The sequence below is a fragment of the Pseudophryne corroboree genome, chromosome 4, assembly GCF_028390025.1.
Source record: "Pseudophryne corroboree isolate aPseCor3 chromosome 4, aPseCor3.hap2, whole genome shotgun sequence".
NCBI classification, from domain to species: Eukaryota; Metazoa; Chordata; class Amphibia; order Anura; family Myobatrachidae; genus Pseudophryne; species Pseudophryne corroboree.
The window spans coordinates 337,740,880-337,761,130 of NC_086447.1; the positions used below are offsets into that span (position 1 = coordinate 337,740,880).

Below are 20,251 nucleotides of genomic sequence, written 5' to 3' on the forward strand. Positions count from 1 at the left end.
GTAGGCAAATTAATAATCACATACCCTGTCTTAACCGTGGGTACATAATAGCAGGGATACAGTGGGCCCCCTCATCTATCACCCACCTCCGCATCCCAGGGTAGCTGACTTATATAAAGCTACCATAATAAATGACAACACATGAGATAGTCAGCATTAGAGTCAGACCGGAGATTCACGGGTCTGCAAGGGCACGCCTCGCTGGGAACCGCCTGTCCAGCCAGACCATGGCCTCACGAGGAGTTGTGAAGAATCTTGTTTCCCCATCGGCCACCACCCGCAGCTTGGACGGGAAGAGCATGGCATATGATAGGTCAAGTTCACAGAGTCTCCTCTTGACCGGCAGGAATTGAGCCCTTTCCTTTTGCACATCCACTGCGAAATCCGGGAATACTGATATAGGTGACCCATTCCATTTCAGCGGGCCCTTGGTACGAGCCAGCCTCAGCACGGCGTCCCAATCACGGAAGTGGAGGAACTTAGCAATAAAAGTGCGTGGTGGGGCCCCTGGAGGCAGTGGGCGCATCGGAACTCTATGGGCCCGTTCGACGGTGAAGTAGGGCGAAAACTCCTCAGATCCAAAGGCATCCCGGAGCCATTTTACGAGGAATTCTTCAGGAGCTGATCCCTCTTCTTTCTCGGGCAGACCAATGAATCGGACATTATTACGCCGCAGACGTCCCTCCATGTCTGTCAGCTTTTTGCGCACATCTGTCATCTGAGATTCTAAAGCATCGGTGCGACGACCCAGCGGGCCAACAGAGTCTTCAACATTAGATATACGGGTCTCAGCCTCTCCCACTCTCTCTCTCACCCGCTGAAGATCCTGATGAATAATGGAGAGATCGGATTGTACTTGCCCAATTTTATCAGATAGGCGCGCTTCACTGGCAGTCACCGCATCCAGTATTCTCTGCAGTGCGGCATCTGGAGGGTCAGAAGAGGCGGAACTGTATGCAGGGGATGGGGGTGATGCCTCAGGTCTTACAGTCTCTCCCCTTCGCTGCTGAGGGCCAGGGTCACGAACAAATTTATCCATTGCTCCCGTATTAGCGCCAGTCTGGCGGCCCTTCACCATTTTGGACAGCAGGTTGGTGGTCCCTCTAGTCTGCAGGATAATTTACAACAATTGCAGGCGAGGAGGGGCGCCCTCACCACCACCTTATACACCGGCCAGTGGGTGCAAGAGTGTATGTAGATGTATATATGTAGAATAAACAACAGAGCAAAAGTCCCCAGAGTTAATGCAAAGTGTCCACCTAAGAAGGAATACAGGGGCTGCCACCTCCAGACAGCTCTGTGGGGTGTATAGGATCAATCCCCCGGCAGGAGCCTCCAGATGCAGCAGGGAAACTCTCACCACAAATGAGTTGGGCCAGGTTAGTGAGCCAGAGGAGGGATGCAGGCAAAAAGGGGTATATGCAGCCCAGTGATTTCCCAGCCAGTCCAGCCAAGACTTCAGGTGGTAGCTCTCCCCACCTTAATCAATGTGCGCCCCATGTACCTGATTCCAGCGCGACTGGGGCCACATAGCAGCAGGAGGTCCATGAAATGGCGACAGGGGCTGGTAGGCAGTCGGTGGTGCGCAGGATGGCCTCTCTCCCCTCCAGACTTCACCCAGGAGGCAGCCCAGTCCCGTGATCCGCGTCCTGGAGGTCTCGGCTGGCTGCAGCGGGCGGCGGTGGGTAGCGGGAGCCGCACTTCCGGTCCCCTGCACAGCGCGAGTCCTCCCCGGCACGGCGATGCAGGAAGCCCAGCAGGACTTCCCCTGGTCACAGCAGGTGGCAGACGAAGCAGCAGGGAGAGCGCGGCGCCCCCGTCTCTTCAGTGTTTGGCTGGTCACAGCGGGCGGCGGCGCGGAGGGGAGAGAAGAAGCCGAACTTCCGGTTAGAACACGGGGCAGCAGCAGTCCCAGCGCAGACCAGGGCCCGCCGGTACAACAGGCTCCAGCACCCCCACAGACAAAGGCAGCAGGCTCAACTCTTCCCAGGGGGGGCAGGAGGTATTCACACACCTATGGCCCCAGTATCAGACCCAGGGGGGGAATACAGGATATATATCAGGATGAATTGGCTGGAGAGCTGCACTATGCAAGTGCTACTCCATGCCCGTCCAGGCCACGCCCCCCGACTCTAACCCTTTTATCAGTTTAGTAGCTCATCTTTGAACTGTTTCTAGTTCCCCGATTTATTTTTTATAATACGGTGCCCAGAACTGAACACAATATTCCAGGTGTGGACGTACCAATGAATTGTACAGTGGCAGGATTACATCCTCGTCCCTTGTCTCTATGCCCCGTTTAATGCATGCAAACACTTTACTTGCCTTCTTTGCTGCACTTTGACTTTGTGTACTATTATTAAGCCTATTCTCTATGAGCACCCCAAATCTTTTTCCACCATAGTTACCCCTATATTTTCCCCATCTAGAGTGTAGGATGCATGTGTGTGTTTTTTCCCCCCAAAATGCATAACTTTGCATTTGTCTATATTAAACCTCATTCCCCATTTAGACGCCCAGGTTTCCAGTTTAACGAAGTCATTCTGTAAGGACTCCATATCACCTTCTGAACTAATTACTTTACACAGTTTAGTATCATCTGCAAAGATTGATACTGTGCTTTCCAGGCCTATTCGTAAATCATTGATAAATATAGTGAAGAGCAGTGGGACTAGAACTGACCCTTGTGATATTCCGCTGACTACTGGTGCCCAACTGGAGAACATCCCATTGACCACTACTCGTTGCACTCTGTTATCCATCCATGTACAAATAATGTAACCTAGACCAAGTTCCCGTAATTTGTTGATCAGTCTCCTATGAGGCACCGTATTGAAGGCAGAAGCACTGAGGATAGATTGGAGAGGATAGAGACAGTTGTCAGGGAGGCCAGATAGTAGAAGATTACAGTAGTCCAATCTGGAAATGACCAGTGACTGGATAAGGGTCTTAGTAGCATCCAGGGTGACAGAGCATGTGATCCTATAAACATATTTGAGCTGGAAATGGCAAGACTGTGAAAGATACTGAATGTGTGGTTTGAAGAAGATTGAGGAATCAAGGATAACTTTAAGAGAGTACAATTAGGTAATATAATATATAATAAAATTGTGGGAAGAGAGGTTGTGTATTAGAGTGGTAATATGATCATCTTAGGCTTAGACATGTTTAGTTTAAGACCTTTCTGGGACGTCAAGGAAAATATAGAAAAAAGACAGTTGGATATATGAGTGAGGAGAGCGCGGGAAAGGTCAGGGGAGGAATGATAGATCTGAGTATCATCAGCGTAGGTATGATACTGAAAATAAAAAGTGCTTATGAATTCACCAAAAGAGGACAAATAGAGGGAGAGTAGAAGAGGTACCAGAACAGAACCTTGGTGGACATCAACTGTTTGCGGAAGTGGGGGAGAGGTGGAGTCATGAGAGGAGACAGAGAAGGAATGGTAGAAGTAAGAGGACAGCCAGAGGAGGGCAGTATCACATAGGCCAAGTGAGTGAAGGATTTAAAAAAGGAAAGGGTGGTCCATAGTGTCAAAAGCATCAGGTAGGTCAAGTAGAATGAGCACAGTAGTGGCCATTGGATTTGTCAGCAAGGAGGTCATTGCCGACTTTCATGAGGGCAGTTGCAGTGGAGTGGAGAAGATGGAAGCCACATTGAAATGGGTCAAGCAGGGAGTGTGAGGAATGAAAGGCAGTACAGTGGTTGTAAACAATGTGCTCAAGGAGTTTGTAGGCAAAAGGGAGAGATGGGTCAGTAGTTGGAGAGAGTTGGAATCAATGGTAGTTTTTTAAGAATAGGTTGCATGCTTGAATGCTGAGAGAACAATGGCTGATGAGAAGGAGAGACTGAGGAGGTGGTCAAGTTGGGAACAGGCAGAAGGAGAGACTTAAAGTTGGAGGTGGAGGGGATCGGATCAAAAGGGGGGAGGGGTGAAGACCAGATTATGGTCTTGACTACATCACCATATGGAGGAAAAAGAAGTCAGAGTTAGTGAGTAGATGGGGAGGAGTAGTCTGGGAAAGGAGGAGGTGGGGTACTGATGGTCTGGGAGGATGTGATGTCCTGATATATAGAGTCATTATTAGCTGTGAAGTAGGTGGCAATGTCAAGGACAGAGAGTTAGGAGAGAAGGCGAGGAGGGATTGTGCAAGGGAGAGAGTTTAAAATGGCAAACAGACATTCGAGTTTGAGGACTGGGAGAAGAGAAATATGACTGTTTGGAGAGAGAAAAGTAAGCACTGTAGGATGAGCATATAAATTTGAAATAGAGTCAGCCTTAGAGCATGATATTCTCTACTTTAGCTCGAAGATATGTGAACACTTTTGCAGGTATCTGTTTATTTTTGGAATGCCAGAGTTGAGGTATGGATCTGGAAGAGTGAATAGTGGTCTCCGGAGCAATAGAGTCAAGAGTAGAAATAAATTAGGCACTGTATGGGGAAGTGGCTTGCTCAAGACAGGAGAGAGATAATAGGAGAGGGGAGAGAAGTGAGTTGAGCAGGTATGATAAGGATATGATGTTGATAGCATGAATGTTACACTTAGTATTGGTAGCCTTAGGTCACTGAAGTTGAGAAGGAGAGAGGGACAAGTTAAAAGAGAAAAGATGATGGTCATAGTTCGGAATGGGGGATAGGTGTAGTCGGAAATATCACTACGGTGCTTGAAGACCAGATCATTTGAGAGCCCACCCACATGGGAGGTTAAGACTGAGGAGTTTAGAGGCAGGGGATTTTGTGGGATAACAATTGGGATTTTTGAAGTCACCTAAGATAATGGAGGGAAGAGAGGAAGTGAGGGAGCTAGGAAGCAAAGTCGTAATTGAAATTGGAGGGAGTTCTGGGGGTAGTAAATAACAGCTACTATTAAACAGGTCTATTTCCCTGAATATTAGCCATGAGGGGGATTGCATCTCAAAGATTGAGCCCACCCTAACGTACCCAATCTGGGGAAATCCAGACATGCCGCTTGGATCTCCCCACCAGATGTCAGATCGAAGTAAAATGTCATCAGCCGAGTTTTGTATTCTATATAACAACCTGCAGCTGTGATTCTTGTGCCAGTTCCACTCACCCACACTGCTGCGCACTCTGCTTGGCTGTGTTGCTCCTGTGTCTGCCAACTCCAGTGTCCATCCAATATAGAGGCTCCTCTTATGCTGCTATGATTTGCTCTATCCACACACTCCAGTGGCTTCTCCTGAATTCAGTGTTGTGCTGTGTCCATTCACTCCTGTGCTCTCAGTGTAACCATCTGCTCCAGTGCTGCTGACGCACCTGTCGAGTGTCTATCCACGACAATTGTAGGGAATACCGCACTGACCAATGATACTTTGCTAACCAGCATAAACAAACCAAAATGTAAACAAGTACATGGTTAAATACCTCTCAATGTTTATATTGGTGGTGCATCCTGAGTCAGTATTGTACTGAACAGTTACACATGGAGAAAAAGAAGACTCTTGTGTGGGTGCACTCTTAGAATTAGTCAAAGAAAAATAAAGTGTTGAAAATGTAAAACATAACGATTTATTAATCCATCATTAAAAATTGTTACAGTTGATGTGTCCTAGGAAAATAAACAAACATCACATAGTTGGTCACTCGCTTGATAGTTATGCATATAGTAGCCCTAAATAGGGGGACCAGATATGTGATGTTAGTGGTAAGTGGTGGTCATCAAAACCCCAAATCAGACAATATTGTGTGAACTCACAAGTGTGCTTACTGGTCAATATCCAAAATTAGTCTTAAAGATAACTGAACATGAAAAATTTAACAATTCCATATATGAAAAAAATCAACGTTTGAACTGAATGAACCATTGATGTCATATTTCACAGAACAATCTAGACAATCATACGTCTTGTTGCAAAGAAAAAATAGAAAGACAGTGAATCTGCTGTCAGCGTTAGGCACAGAATATGCCAATCGCTCAACCTCTACTAAACTCGGTCTTCCTAGGGGTCACCCATCCAAGTACTGACCAAGCCCAACACTGCTTAGCTTCCAAGTTCGGACGGACAAACATCCTTATTACTCTGGGACTGCCGATGAGAGTTCACAGAATAAGAAAAGTTCGTGAAAAATAGGAGTAAGAGAAAAGATCAGAAAATATAGAAAATTAGTCGGCTCTGCTGCCAGCTTTGGGCAAGGGTATAAAAGGTGAACCACCCATATACCTAAGGATCGCTGGTGAGAGTCCAGAAAGATAGTAAGAAAACTAAGTATGGGTATTTATGAACAAGATTAATAAACCCATGCGGATAGGTAGAATAAAAGTACCAAACAATAGGTGTATACCGCACTGTAACTATACAAAAATGCAATATGCAATCATTTAAAATTTTGGTTAGTTAAATGACATAATAAGCGTGGATATGGCTATTGGTATAGGTCCAAATAAATTGTCTACCAATGTAAGCAAGAGATTCTGTGAATACCAGTGTTAGCCCATCCCATATACTATATAGGACTGAGTAATGCACCAAAACAGTTATTAATAAATCAATGGTGGATATGACCGGTAGGCAGTTAAATGACAATCCCGTTGTCAACGTTCAGGATTCTGACATACGTGCTGCCCGCTGGTATGCTGCTGGAGGCAGTAACTTAACCAAGTGCACGTTTTGCAGTGTTAACAAAATAAAAAGGGGGGGAGGCAGGTAGCCTATTAATAAGTTCAAATTGACAGTATCCAAGTTAAAGCTGCAGTAAAAGTACACAGGGACAAACAAGTATATACCGCTGCTCTGTTTGTGCCGTTGCTCTGTCACTCAGTAAACAACCAGCTCGCTTGCAGCCTTTTGCCTAAACTGGATGAAAACAATATTGTGACCTGTTAGGTGATCAAAATTGACTGGAAATGAATGCTTTTGAGGTTAATAATACTTTAGGACCAAAAACAGGCCCAAATTATGTGATTTTAGCAGTTTTTATAAATGTTTGGAAAAAAAACCCATACAAATCCTAAGCCAAAACCAAAACATGTGAGGGTGGTTTTCGCAAAACCAAAACCAAATTCAAAACACAAAGTTATTAGAGATCCAAAACCAAAAGATTCACTGGCAGTCAATCAGCAGTGGAAAGTGTGGGTAAATGTCTGTGATTGCAACTTTCACCATTTTCCTAATTTTGTTGAATATACTGTGAGTTTGGAATAAATTATTTGTGTACACGTAGGGTGTAGTTGCCGTGAAAATACCAGAGGATGACTTGCAACAATCATGTCTCCATTCTCCATGCCTTAATTAAACCTTAAGCGTTTGACCACTGTTACGTACCTTCAGGGGCACCAAGAAGGTACGTAGCTTGTTGTTGAAGGTGTCCAGGTCTGCTGCCCTCCCATTTTTACCTGTAAGTGGCAGCAGCCTTTCTCCTCAGACAAGCACAGACTGCTGTATGATGGGCTGCTGTGGGTCATCCAGTGAGGCTGCTGCCACTGAGAAGCATTAGTTTCTTCTGCTTGCATAATGTATAGGGGGGAGTGATTGAAATGACAGCCACCCACCCCCAGATCTGCCTCTGGCTGAGGGGTGTGGCACCTGCCATGAACTCTAGTGCAACTTTTGTGCCCCTTTCCCTGGTAATTGCATCCCTGGCTGGACAGTCACTATTAAACCTGCAGCAGGGAAAGGGTTAACTGTGCCCTGAATGCTGCATCTGGCACATGGACACTGACGAGTCAGCAAGAGGCTTATGGATCTCAGGGAGAGACAAGGCTTGTGGTGTGGCAGTTACAGCCATGTGCCGGGATAGTTGCCAGTTGGGCATTGGCTATCTTATGAGGACACAGAGCAGCAAATTGGAGCAGGGGGGCTGTGTAGTAACTTACCCAATTTAGTGGTGTTCCTGGTGACCAGAGCGAAGGAAGTGTGGCAACGGCAGTCAGAGGACAGATGCACTACCGCTCACAGACGCTTATTACAAGCAGTGAGAGCCCCAGTTATTATTCCTCATTCCTCAAGATCGAACTATAGATTCCCCAGAGTATTTACTAAACAACTTTACACAGGCTTACCAGGCCCAGCACAGCAAGTTGACTACAGCTGCAATAGCAGTCCTCTTTCAGCACCATAAAGCACAGCAGCGTAGAAAGAGTATATAGCGTAAGCAGAGACCTGCAGCCAGAGCCGGCCCTAGGCATAGGCAAACTAGGCAAATGTCTATGGCTTTGGAATGCCTAGGGGCACAAGCAGATTCTGCTGATTAAAATGATATGCGGCATGCCTATATTCTATGTGTGACTGCGACTGTATCTGCATACGAAATACTGTACAACATTACAGTGTATTCCTGGAAATCACTGTAATGTAGCATTTTGTATGCAGATACAGCGACAGTAGCACACAGAATATAGGCATGTTAATTATTATTTTAGTCAGCAGAACCTGCTTGTGCATCCTAGTCACATAGCAGTGAAAATAAGATTCATTTTCTGCAAAAAAAAGGCGCCCATCGTTAGCAGAGATTGACAGGAGCTGCATGGCATATTCAGGCAAGATGTATGAGGACAAATCTGTATTCAAGCAGAGGCAGATGTCACAGGGTTAGCGGCCGTGTGAGTGCTGTGTTTGGGTAAGTTCGTTTTGCAATAGCGTTTGGCATATTTGTAAGGGGCATTATCTGTGTCACATGTATAAATTCATTAATAATGTGCGGCATATGTGTATGGGGCATTATGTTTGTCATTATGTGTATAATGGCATTAATAAAGGTTGGCATAATGTGTAAGGTGCATTATGTTTAAAATGACATTAATAATGTGTGTCATACTGTATGTGTAAGGGGCATTACTGTGTGGTATAATGTGTAGAAAGGAATTACTAATGTGTGGCATTATGTGTATAAGGTGCTCTACTGTGTGGAATAATGTGTAGAAAATGCACTACTGTGTGGTCTAATATGAATAAAGAGCAATATGGTGTAATGTAATGTGAATAAGGATCAATTCAGTATGATGTAATGTGAATAAGGAGCACTACTGTGATGAGTAATGTATATAAGGTAAAGTGATACATTACAAAGCTTTTACAGCAAGTAAAGACTTCATTGACAAGTTCCAGTGCATTAAAACTTTAATTGACTGAGCTGAGTTAACAAAAACCAGCAAGGTGTAGCTTTCATGATACTTACCTGGGTGTTACAGTGGCACACAATGCCCCCCTCTGTAAAGCACTGTGGCACTTCAAAGTGCCGCACATACTACTGTTTTTCCCCCATTTTGTGTATGGGGAGTGGACATGCCTCCATGATAAGGCCGCTCCCTATACCCCATCCCGTCCCTGCTCTCAATGGCTCTACATACCTTTTCATGCTGTTATGACCAGTTCCAATGTGCTTTTGCTAAAAGAAAAATCTCTTCATACAAATGAATATGGGGCCTAATTCTGAGTTGATCGCAGCAGAAAATTTGTTAGCAGTTGGGCAAAACCAAGCGCAGTGCAGGTGGGGCAGATATAACATGTGCAGAGAGAGTTAGATTTGGGTGGGGTGTATTCAAACTGAAATCTAAATTTCAGTGTAAATATAAAACAGCCAGTATTTACCCTGCACAGAAACAAAATAACCCACCCAAATCTAACTCTCTCTGCAAATGTTATATCTGCTACCCCTGCAGTGCACATGGTTTTGCCCAATTGCTAACAAACTTGCTGCTGCGATCAACTCAGAATTACCCCCATGGTTACTACTTGTACACACCACCATATATCTTTTTTTGTTATAGGCGATAACCTTCAAACAGCTGTGACAGTTGGGAAAAATTCAGGGATGATTCCTGATAACGGTAACATCATTATGTTGGAGGCCTGTGAACCTGATAAAGATTTACCGGCATCACTTACTTGGAAATCCATGACAGAAAACCAAACCGACGAAAACCTTTCAAAACCAAAAGTATGTTTTGTACTTTTCTTAAAATAACTTATTAAGGCCACCCAGTCAGTATAACTCAATGGCAGACTTAATTTTAGTTATGTTTAACTACTTTTCTCTGACGTCCTAGTGGATGCTGGGTACTCCGTAAGGACCATGGGGTATAGACGGGCTCCGCAGGAGACTGGGCACTCTTAAAAGAAAGATTAGGTACTATATCTGGTGTGCACTGGCTCCTCCCTCTATGCCCCTCCTCCAGACCTCAGTTAGTATCTGTGCCCGGCCAGAGCTGGATACACCCTAGGGGCTCTCCTGAGCTTCCTAGAAAAGAAAGTATTTGTTAGGTTTTTTATTTTCAGTGAGATCTGCTGGCAACAGACTCACTGCTACGTGGGACTGAGGGGAGAGAAGCGAACCTACCTGCTTGCAGCTAGCTTGGGCTTCTAAGGCTACTGGACACCATTAGCTCCAGAGGGATCGAACACAGGCCCAGTCCTCGGTCGTCCGGTCCTGGAGCCGCGCCGCTGTCCCCCTTTCAGAGCCAGAAGAACGAAGAGAAGTTGAAAATTGGCGGCTGAAGACTCCGGTCTTCATTAAGGTAGCGCACAGCACTGCAGCTGTGCGCCATTGCTCCCTTAGCACACCACACACTCCGGTCACTGATGGGTGCAGGGCGCTGGGGGGGGGGCGCCCTGGGCAGCAATTAGATTACCTTACTTGGCGAAAAGCACATAATACAGTCTGATAAACTGTATATGTGCATTAACCCATGCCATTAAAGTACATAAAATGACAGAAGCCCGCCGCTGAGGGGGCCGGGCCTTCTTCCTCAGCACACCGGCGCCATTTTCTCTTCACAGCTCAGCTGGAAGGAAGCTCCCCAGGCTCTCCCCTGCAGTATCCTGGTACACAAAGGGTAAAAAAGAGAGGGGGGGCACATAAATTTAGGCGCAAAACTGTGTATATAAGCTGCTATATGGGAAAAATCACTCAGTATAGTGTACATCCCTGTATTATATAGCGCTGTGGTGTGTGCTGGCATACTCTCTCTCTGTCTCTCCAAAGGGCCTGGTGGGGGAACTGTCTTCAAATAGAGCATCCCCTGTATGTGTGATGTGTCGGTACGCGTGTGTCGACATGTCTGAGGTAAAAGGCTCCTCTAAGGAGGTGATAGAGCGGATAAGTGTGTGGGAGGGTGTCTCCGTCAACAACGCCGACACCTGTTTGGATATGTGTAAAAGCTGAGGTAAAATTATTGCACAAAAGGTTAGGGAACAGAAAGGAAATCTACCCTGGTCTGTCCCTATGTCACAGAGTCCTTCAGAGTCTCTCTATGTTCACTATCCAAAATAACAAAGTATCGACACGGAGTTTAACTCCACTGTCGACTACGATAATGCAAAGTTACAGCCAAGATGGCTAAAAGATATTCAATATATGATTATTGGAATAAAAGATGATTTGCATATCACTGATGACTCATCTGTTCCTGACACGAGAGTACACATGTTAAGGGGAAGAATGCTGAGGTAAATTTCCCTCCTCTCATGAGGAAAAAGAGCGGGAATCTCCAGACAAGAGACGGCAGCTTCCCACAAGAGAATTCTCAGGCTGTATCCTTTCCCCACTAGGGCCAGGATGTGTTGAGAATCTTCCCCTTGGGTGTCCTGTTTGCACTATCTATTCTCAGGGATCCTGCAGATAGTGTGCACATTCTAGTATACTACCCAGACCGGCGATTGTGTCGGCATGGGTTTATAGCGCTGTGGCAGCGTGGACAGGTACCTTATCAGCAGAGATTGAGACCCTAGTATGCATATAAATATTTTAAGATGCTGTCTTAAGTGATAGATGTATAATTATAAAGCATGCCCAAAGGGACATGAGTATACTGGGTCCTAGAGACAAAAGCTATGTCGATTTCTGCTTGACGTGTCCTGTAGAATATACATTGGACAGATGATGCCGACTTAAGAGGCATATGGAAGGCTGAGGATTGTGTGGAGAAAGGTTCTCGGGCCTGGTCTCCACAGCTATAGCTGGTAATTCTGATATTTTGCCTTATATTCCTGCACAGACTAGGAAAGCACGACATTATTAAATGCAGCTTTTCGAATAAAGAAACAAGAAAGTCTGAGGTGCGTCCTTTCTTGTCAGAGCCGGGGGCAGAGGAAAGAAGCTGTACAACACAGCTAGTCCCCAGGAACAGAAGTCCTCCCCGGCCTCTACAAAAATCCACCGCATGTCGCTGGGGCTCCACAGGCGGAGCTAGGCCCGGTGGGGACACACCTTCGTAAGTTCAGCCACAAGTGGGTTCACTCCCTGTTAGATCCCTGGGCAATAGAAATTTTATCGCAGGGATACAGGCTGGACTGTGAGAAGATGCCCCCTCACCGAGGACCCGGCGGGCTTCCCCCCAAGAGAGGGAGCCAGTGTTAACTGCAATTCGTAAATTGTATCTTCAACAGGTGGTGGTCAAGGGTCCCCACCTTCAACAAGAGGGTGTTATTATTCGACCATGTTATAATCCTGAAACTAGACGGTTCGGTTAGACCCATATTGAATTAAAATCCCTGAAAATATACCTGAAAAGGTTCAGGTTCAAGATGGAATCGCTAAGAGCGGTCATTGCAAGCCTGAAATGAATCGGGACATAAGGGATGCATACCTTCGTGTCCCCATTTATCCACCTCATCAGGCGTACCTCAGAATTGCGGTACGGGATTGTCATTACCAATTTCACCAAGGTAATGGCGGATATGATGGTGCTCCTGCGGAAGCAAGGTGTCACTATTACAGGTTGAGTATCCCATATCCAAATATTCCGAAATACGGAATATTCCGAAATACAGACTTTTTTGAGTGAGAGTGAGATAGTGAAACCTTTGTTTTTTGATGGCTCAATGTACACAAACTTTGTTTAATGCACAAAGTTATAAAAAATATTGGCTAAAATGACCTTCAGGCTGTGTGTATAAGGTGTATATGTAACATAAATGCATTCTGTGCTTAGATTTAGGTCCCATCACCATGATATCTCATTATGGTATGCAATTATTCCAAAATACGGAAAAATCCCATATCCAAAATACCTCTGGTCCCAAGCATTTTGGATAAGGGAGACTCAACCTGTATCACATACTTGGATGATCTCCTCATAAAAGCGAGATCAAGAGAGCAGTTGCTGGACAGCGTATCACCTTCTCTGGAAGTGAAATGGCAACACGACTGGATTCTATATATTCCGAAGTCGCAGTTGATTCCTACAGCTCATCTGCCTCGCCTAGGCATGATCCTAGACACAGACCAGAAGAGGGTTTATCTCCCGAAAGAGAGAGCTCAGGAGCTCATGACACTGGTCAAGAATCTATTGAAAACCAAAACAGGTGTCAGTGCTTCACTGCACTCGAGTCCTGGGAAGGATGATGGCATCATACGAGGCCATCCCCTTCGGCTGGTTCCATGCAAGGACAATGGAACTTACTGGACAAGTGGTCCGGATCACATCTTCAGATGCATCGGTTAATCACCCTATCCCCCAGGGCCAGGGTGTCTCTCCTGTGGTGGCTGCGGAGTGCTCACCTTCTCGAGGGCCGCAGATTCGGCATTCAGGACTGGGTCCTGGTGACCATGGATGCAAGCCTCCGAGGGTGGGGGGCAGTTACACAGGGAAGAAAATTCCAAGGTTTGTGGTCAAGCCAACAGACTTGCCTTCACATCAATATCCTGGAACTAAGGGCCATATACAACGCCCTAAGTCAAGCGGAGTTCCTGCTTCGCGACCAACCGGTTCTGATCCAGTCAGACCGCAGGGGCTCATGTAAACCGCCAGGGCGGCACAAGGAGCAGGGTGGCGAGGGTAGAAGCCACCAGAATTCTTCGCTGGGCGGAGAATCAAGTAAGCGCACTGTCAGCAGTGTTCAATTCGGGAGTGGACACGACCTCCACCCGGGAAAGTGGTGACTTTATCAGGAAGTCTTCACGCAGTTTTGCAAATTGATGGAAACTGCCTCAGGTGGACTACATGGCGTCCCACCTCAATAAAAAGATAAAAAAGGTTTTACGCTGGGTCAAGGGACTCTCAGGCGATAGCTGTGGTCGCACTAGTAACACCGTGTGTGTTCCAGTCGGTCTATATATTCCCTCCTCTTCCTCTCAGACCCAAGGGCTGAGAATTGTAATAAACGGAGGAGTGTGAACAATATTCTTTGCTCCGGATTGGCCAAGAAGGACTCGGTACCCGGAACTGCAAGAAATGCTCTCAGAGGACCCATGGCCTCTGCCTCTCAGTCAGGACATGTTGCAACAGGGACCCTGTCTGATCCAAGACTTACCGCGGCTGCGTTGGACGGCATGGCGGTTGAACGCCGGATCCTAGCGGAAAAGGGCATTCCGGATGCAGTTATTCCTACGCTGATAAAGGCTAGGAAAGACGTGACAGCAAGACTTTTTCACCGTATATGGCGAAAATAGGTTGCTTGGTGTGTGGCCGGGAAGGCCCTACAGAGGAATTCCAGGGGGGTCGATTCCTGCACTTCCTACAGTCAGGAGTGACTATGGGCCTAAAATTAGGATCCATAAAGGCCAAGATTTCGGCCCTATCCCTTTTTCTCTCAAAAAGAACTGGCTTCACTGCCTGAAGTTCGGACGTTGTTACAGGGGTGCTGCATATTCAGCCCCTTTTGTGCCTCCAGTGGCACCTTGGGATCTTAACGTGTGTTGGATTCCTAAAATCCCACTGGTTTGAGCCACTTAAGACCGTGGAGCTAAAATATCTCACGTGGAAAGTGGTCATGCTTTTGGCCTTAGCTTGGACTAGGCGTGTGTCAGAATTGGCGGCTTTGTCATGTAAAAGCCCATATCTGATCTTCCATATGGAAAGGGCAGAATGGAGGACTTGTCCCCAATTTCTCCCTAAGGTGGTATCATCGTTTCATTTGAACCAACCTATTGTGGTGCCTGCGGCTACTAGGGACTTGGAGGATTCCAAGTTGCTGGACGTAGTCCGGGCCCTGAAACTTTATGTTTCCAGGACGGGTAGAGTCAGAAAAACTGACTCGCTATTTATCCTGCATGCACCCAACAAGCTGGGTGCTCCTGCTTCAAAGCAGACTATTGCTCGCTGGATCTGTAGCACGATTCAGCTTGCACATTCTGCGGCTGGACTGCCGCATCCTAAATCAGTAAAAGCCCATTCCACGAGGAAGGTGGGCTCTTCTTGGGCGGCTGCCCGAGGGGTCTCGGCTTTACAACTTTGCCGAGCTGCTACTTGGTCGGGTTCAAACACTTTTGCAAAATTCTACAAGTTTGATACCCTGGCTGAGGAGGACCTTGAGTTTGCTCATTCGGTGCTGCAGAGTCATCCGCACTCTCCCGCCCGTTTGGGAGCTTTGGTATAATCCCCATGGTCCTTACGGAGTACCCAGCATCCACTAGGACGTCAGAGAAAATAAGAATTTACTCACCGGTAAATCTATTTCTCATAGTCCGTAGTGGATGCTGGGAGCCCGTCCCAAGTGCGGACTCTCTGCAATACATGTATATAGTTATTGCTTAACTAAAGGGTTATTGTATGAGCCATCTGTTGAGAGAGGCTCAGTTATTGTTCATACTGTTAACTGGGTATAGTTATCACGAGTTGTACGGTGTGATTGGTGTGGCTGGTATGAGTCTTACCCTGGATTCCAAATCCTTTCCTAGTAATGTCAGCTCTTCCGGGCACAGTTTCCCTAACTGAGGTCTGGAGGAGGAGCATAGAGGGAGGAGCCAGTGCACACCAGATATAGTACCTAATCTTTCTTTTAAGAGTGCCCAGTCTCCTGCGGAGCCCGTCTATACCCCATGGTCCTTACGGAGTACCCAGCATCCACTACGGACTAAGAGAAATAGAATTACCGGTGAGTAAATTCTTATTTTACATTATATGATTTTTATTACCAGAATCCAATTTTCTGCTATTTGCATTGCTCTGGGCATATGTTCAGGATCCCGGCTGTTGGGATCCCGGTAGCTGTAATGCCAACACCAGAATCCCAACAGCCGTTAGAACACTGACGATGGAATCCCGAAAGGATCAGAATCATGACAATGGAATCTCGACATCAGGATACCAAAGGTAAGTATTAATAGCTGCCTTAGGTTTAGGCACACTCCAGGGGGGAGTAGGTTTAGGTACACTCCAGGAGGAGTCAGGGTTATGCTGCGGGGTGGTAAAGGTTACGGTTAGGCTGCAGAGAGGAGGGGGTGGGTTAGGGTTAGGCACCACTGGGTTGGGCACTAAGGTAGGAGGGTTAGGCTTAGGCTGTGGGAAAGGGGGGTTAGGTTTAGGTAACACTGGGGGAGGTTAGGGTTAGGCACCAATACGGGAGTTTAGGGTTAGGCTGTGGACAGGGAGAGTTAGGGTTAGGGAGTAGGGGAGGAAGGTTACGGTACCTAACGCACCCCTGTCGGCATTGCCGCGATCAGGATGCCAGCATAAGGATACTGACTACCGGCATCCTGACTGCCAGCTTTTCATACTGAAACTTTGCTCTGGATTTGATGCTATACTGTAGTATGCAGGGTAAGATCAGTAAAGAGGGGAATCCCCTGGAAGTACTAATCCTGGACACAGTGGCGCCGAGAGTAGGGGAAGTGCTGAGTTGGCCATGCCCCCTTCCAGTACCAGGGCCCAGCGGAGCTGTTGGCACCCCTGCTTGGACAAATAATTTTTATGAAAAGGTTTTGTCCGGTAGGATGATTATGGTGTTTGATAAGGCATGAGGGAGAATTAGCAAACTTCTGAGATAAAGTGAAGTTGCCCATAGCAACCAATTGGATTCTACAGTAGCTGTCATCTCTTAAACTGTGCTAGATAAATCATAGGTTAAAGCTGCCTGGTTGTTATGGGCAACTTCTACACTTTATCGCTCCTAGATGGTTTGCTGCATATCCCTTAAAAGGCCTTGGCCAACAAGGGCATTGTAGAGCACTGTGGTTTCTATCCCAGAATTGATGCATATACATGCTTTATATTTAATAGCATTATTGGTAATAATTGTCTTGATGTCAATAATTAGTGACTTAATTGCTTTGATAATAGGAATGCATATTGTTTTCAGGATTCCCGTATTGCTGTTAGTGATGAGTGGATAAATAAAAAAAACTCCACTATTTTGGGGAACTTTCACTTTGTACTGACTGGAAAGTCCTACGCGATTATAACTGAACACTTTTACAATGTACTACCAAAGGTAAGTATAGAACTATAACTTTCAGTAACTGTATACTCTGCATGTTGCTCCCACTGAAGTCATACACATTCCTTACCATTGGCTACTGTATTGTGAGGATTATCACACCTTAATTAGGTTGTCAGGAGAGCACTTGGATAATATACAGGTATTATGGAAGGAAACCCTGGACTAAATGGTGAGCTCTGTAAGAATATGTACTAGCAGCATCATAGAAACTAGGTAAAGTCCTGTAACAAGAATATTTAGTGCATTCATCTCTTAATATATATATTAGATGAGTGCAAGTGAAATTAAAAATATAGAGTTAAATTACACTAAAATGAGGCAAATACCCAAACCAAATATGCTTACAAATAATATCTATCTATCTATCTATCTATCTATCTATCTATCTATCTATCTATCTATCTATCTATCTATCTATCTATCTATCTATCTATCTATCTATCTGTATTTATGTATGTAAGTAGGTAAAATAAGTATATCAACATTTAAATAAAATACAGTATATTTGTAATGAGGCTATTGTAATTAAATTTTCACCAAATGTCAGCAACAGCCCATGTAATCCATACATGCAAAGGAATCAAACCACAGAAGTCCATAAATGAAGTTGTGTGATAATATGAAATAACACAGGGAAATTGTTTTGAACATGCTTATTGTAATTTATTTAATACTTTGTACAATAATCTTTGTTGTTGATGACAGCTTCAAGATGCCTCCTGCAGGGAGAAACTATTTGCATGCATTGGTCAGGTGTGATTTTGGCCCATTCTTCCACACAGTCTTCAAATCTTGATGGTTCCATAGGCATCTTCTATGAACTCTGATCTTTAGTTCTTTCCAGAAATTTTTAATTGGATTCAAGTGAGGTGATTGGCTGGGCCATTCAAGCAGCTTTATTTTTTTTCTCTGAAACCAATTGAGAGTGTCCTTGGCTGTGTGTTGGGATCATTGTCTTGCTGAACTGTCCACCCTTGTTTCATCTTCAGCATCCTGGTAGATGGCAGCAGATTTTTATGGCATCCAAAGAGTTCAGTTTTGGTCTCATCTGACCAGACTATTGGGGTCCTTACGACCCGATCGCACGCTGCACTTTGCAGTCGTGCGATCGGGTCAGAACTGCGCATGCGTGGTGGCTGCATTGCGCAGGCGCGTCATTGCCTGGAGATGGTCTTCGCTAGGCACCGACGCCATGAACGATGAATGCGATTGCAGCAGCGACCGCAAGAAGATTGACAGGAGGAAGGCGTTCCAGGGCGTCAACTGACCATTTTCCAGGAGTGGTTTGTCGAACGCAGGCGTGTCCAGGCGTTTGGAGGACGGATTTCTGACATCAATTCCGGGATCTGCATCGCTGGATCGATCGCACAGGGTAAGTAACTCATACCATGGTCTTCTTTTACCGGAAACTTTTTTTGCATAGCAGGGCTGCACAAGCGTTTGCAGCCTTGCTATGCAAAAATCCACTCCCATATAGCCGGTATCTAGTTGATCGCATGGGCAGCAAAAAGTTGCTACGTGTGATCAACTCCTAATGATCCCCTGTATTCTCCCAATATTTCACAGGCTTGTCCAAATGTTGTGCAGCAAACTTAAAACAAGTTTCAACATGCTTTTTCTTCAGCAATGGAGTCTTGCATGGTGACTCAGGCCATGGCGATAGAGTGCATTATTTACTTATTTCTTTTTTTTAAACAATTGTCCCTGCTAATACCAGGTCTTTCTGAAGATCTCCACAAGTGGTCATTGGCTCTTGGACAACTCTTATGATAATTCTTTTCACTCCACTGTCAGAAATCTTGCGAGAAGCACCTGGTCATGGTCAGTTTATGGTGAAATAATGTTATTTCCACTCAGGGGCGCTTTAAGAGAGGAGAATGCCCATGTGCTGCCTTCTCCATACAGGCCCCCTCCTCTCTGCAGGAGCGCTCTAGAGTCTGGGCACTAGAGGGCTTAGACTCTACTGCGCCTGCGCACGGTGGCCATTTTCCCAGTGATTTCTCTACTGCGCATGCACAGAACTCCAAGTGATTTCTCAACTGCAATACACAAAATGGAAAGCTGCTCAATCAGATTGTAATGTCACTCAGGTGCTAAAAGGGAGGGGTAATTCTGTGTAGGAAAAAACTGTGTTCCCTAATGCACACCGAGTGAAAAATATTACTACATAATAGTCATATAATACGGAGATCTTGGTTGCGTATATCTGCAGATATAGGGTTAAGCCCCCAGGCCGATCGACAAGGCTCCGTCACTGGGGGTCCCTAATACTAGGTATGGGTCCGGGGTGCAGGACCCCACGATGTCGGCACAGGTCGGCCACCCCAGGTCAGCACACAGGTGAAAATTAATAGGGGTTAATAAGAAGCACAGAAGTGCTATGTAAGTGGTGTGATTAAAATAATATATACAAAGTGATGGGGAAAATCATAAGTGTTAATAAAGTGTTAGGGTGTGCCGACCTGAAGCAGCCCAGCCTCAACTGCGCAGTGTGCTGTGTGGGCCCCCTCTTTACTCAGGGGCCCGTGTGCACCGCACACACTGCACCCATTATAGAATCGCCAGTGTTTCCACTTCTGAATTATGGCTCCAACAGTGCTCACTGGCACATTCAGAAGTTTTGAAATCCTTCTGTACCAATACCATTAGCATGTTTTGCAACAATTATTATTATTATTATTATTATTATTACCACCAGTTATTTATATAGCGCACACATATTTCGCAGCACTTTACAGAGAGTATTTGGCCATTCACATCAGTCCCTGTCCCAGAGGAGCTTACAATCTATACTCCCTACCACATATACACGCACACACATTCACACTAAGGTTAATTTGTAGGGAGCTACCAGTATATTTTTGGATTGTGGGATGAAACCGGAGTACCCGGACGAAACCCACGCAAGCACAGGGAGAATATACAAACTCCACACAGTTAGGGCCATGGTGGGAATCGAACCCATGACCTCAGCGCTGTGAGGCAGTAATACTACCCATTACACCGTCTGTGCTGCCCAATAAGGTCGCAAAGGTCTTGAGAGTGTTCTTTGCTTTTACTCATCATGAGAGGTTTCTTGTGTGACACCTTGGTTATGAGACACATTTTAATAGGCCATGAGTTGGGACTGAA

General features: G+C 45.7%; 1 protein-coding gene across 3 annotated transcripts in view; it reads left to right on the plus strand.

The window, feature by feature from the left end:
• The window catches only part of LOC134909504 (probable cation-transporting ATPase 13A4), a 293,601-nt gene that overhangs the window by 198,958 nt on the left and 74,392 nt on the right, over nucleotides 1–20,251 (plus strand). For all 3 annotated transcript variants that reach the window (XM_063916441.1, XM_063916439.1, XM_063916440.1), the window contains 2 exons: nucleotides 9,730–9,899; nucleotides 16,979–17,110. In XM_063916441.1, the coding sequence (XP_063772511.1) occupies nucleotides 9,730–9,899; nucleotides 16,979–17,110 (302 nt within the window). The remainder of the gene's footprint in view (nucleotides 1–9,729; nucleotides 9,900–16,978; nucleotides 17,111–20,251) is intronic.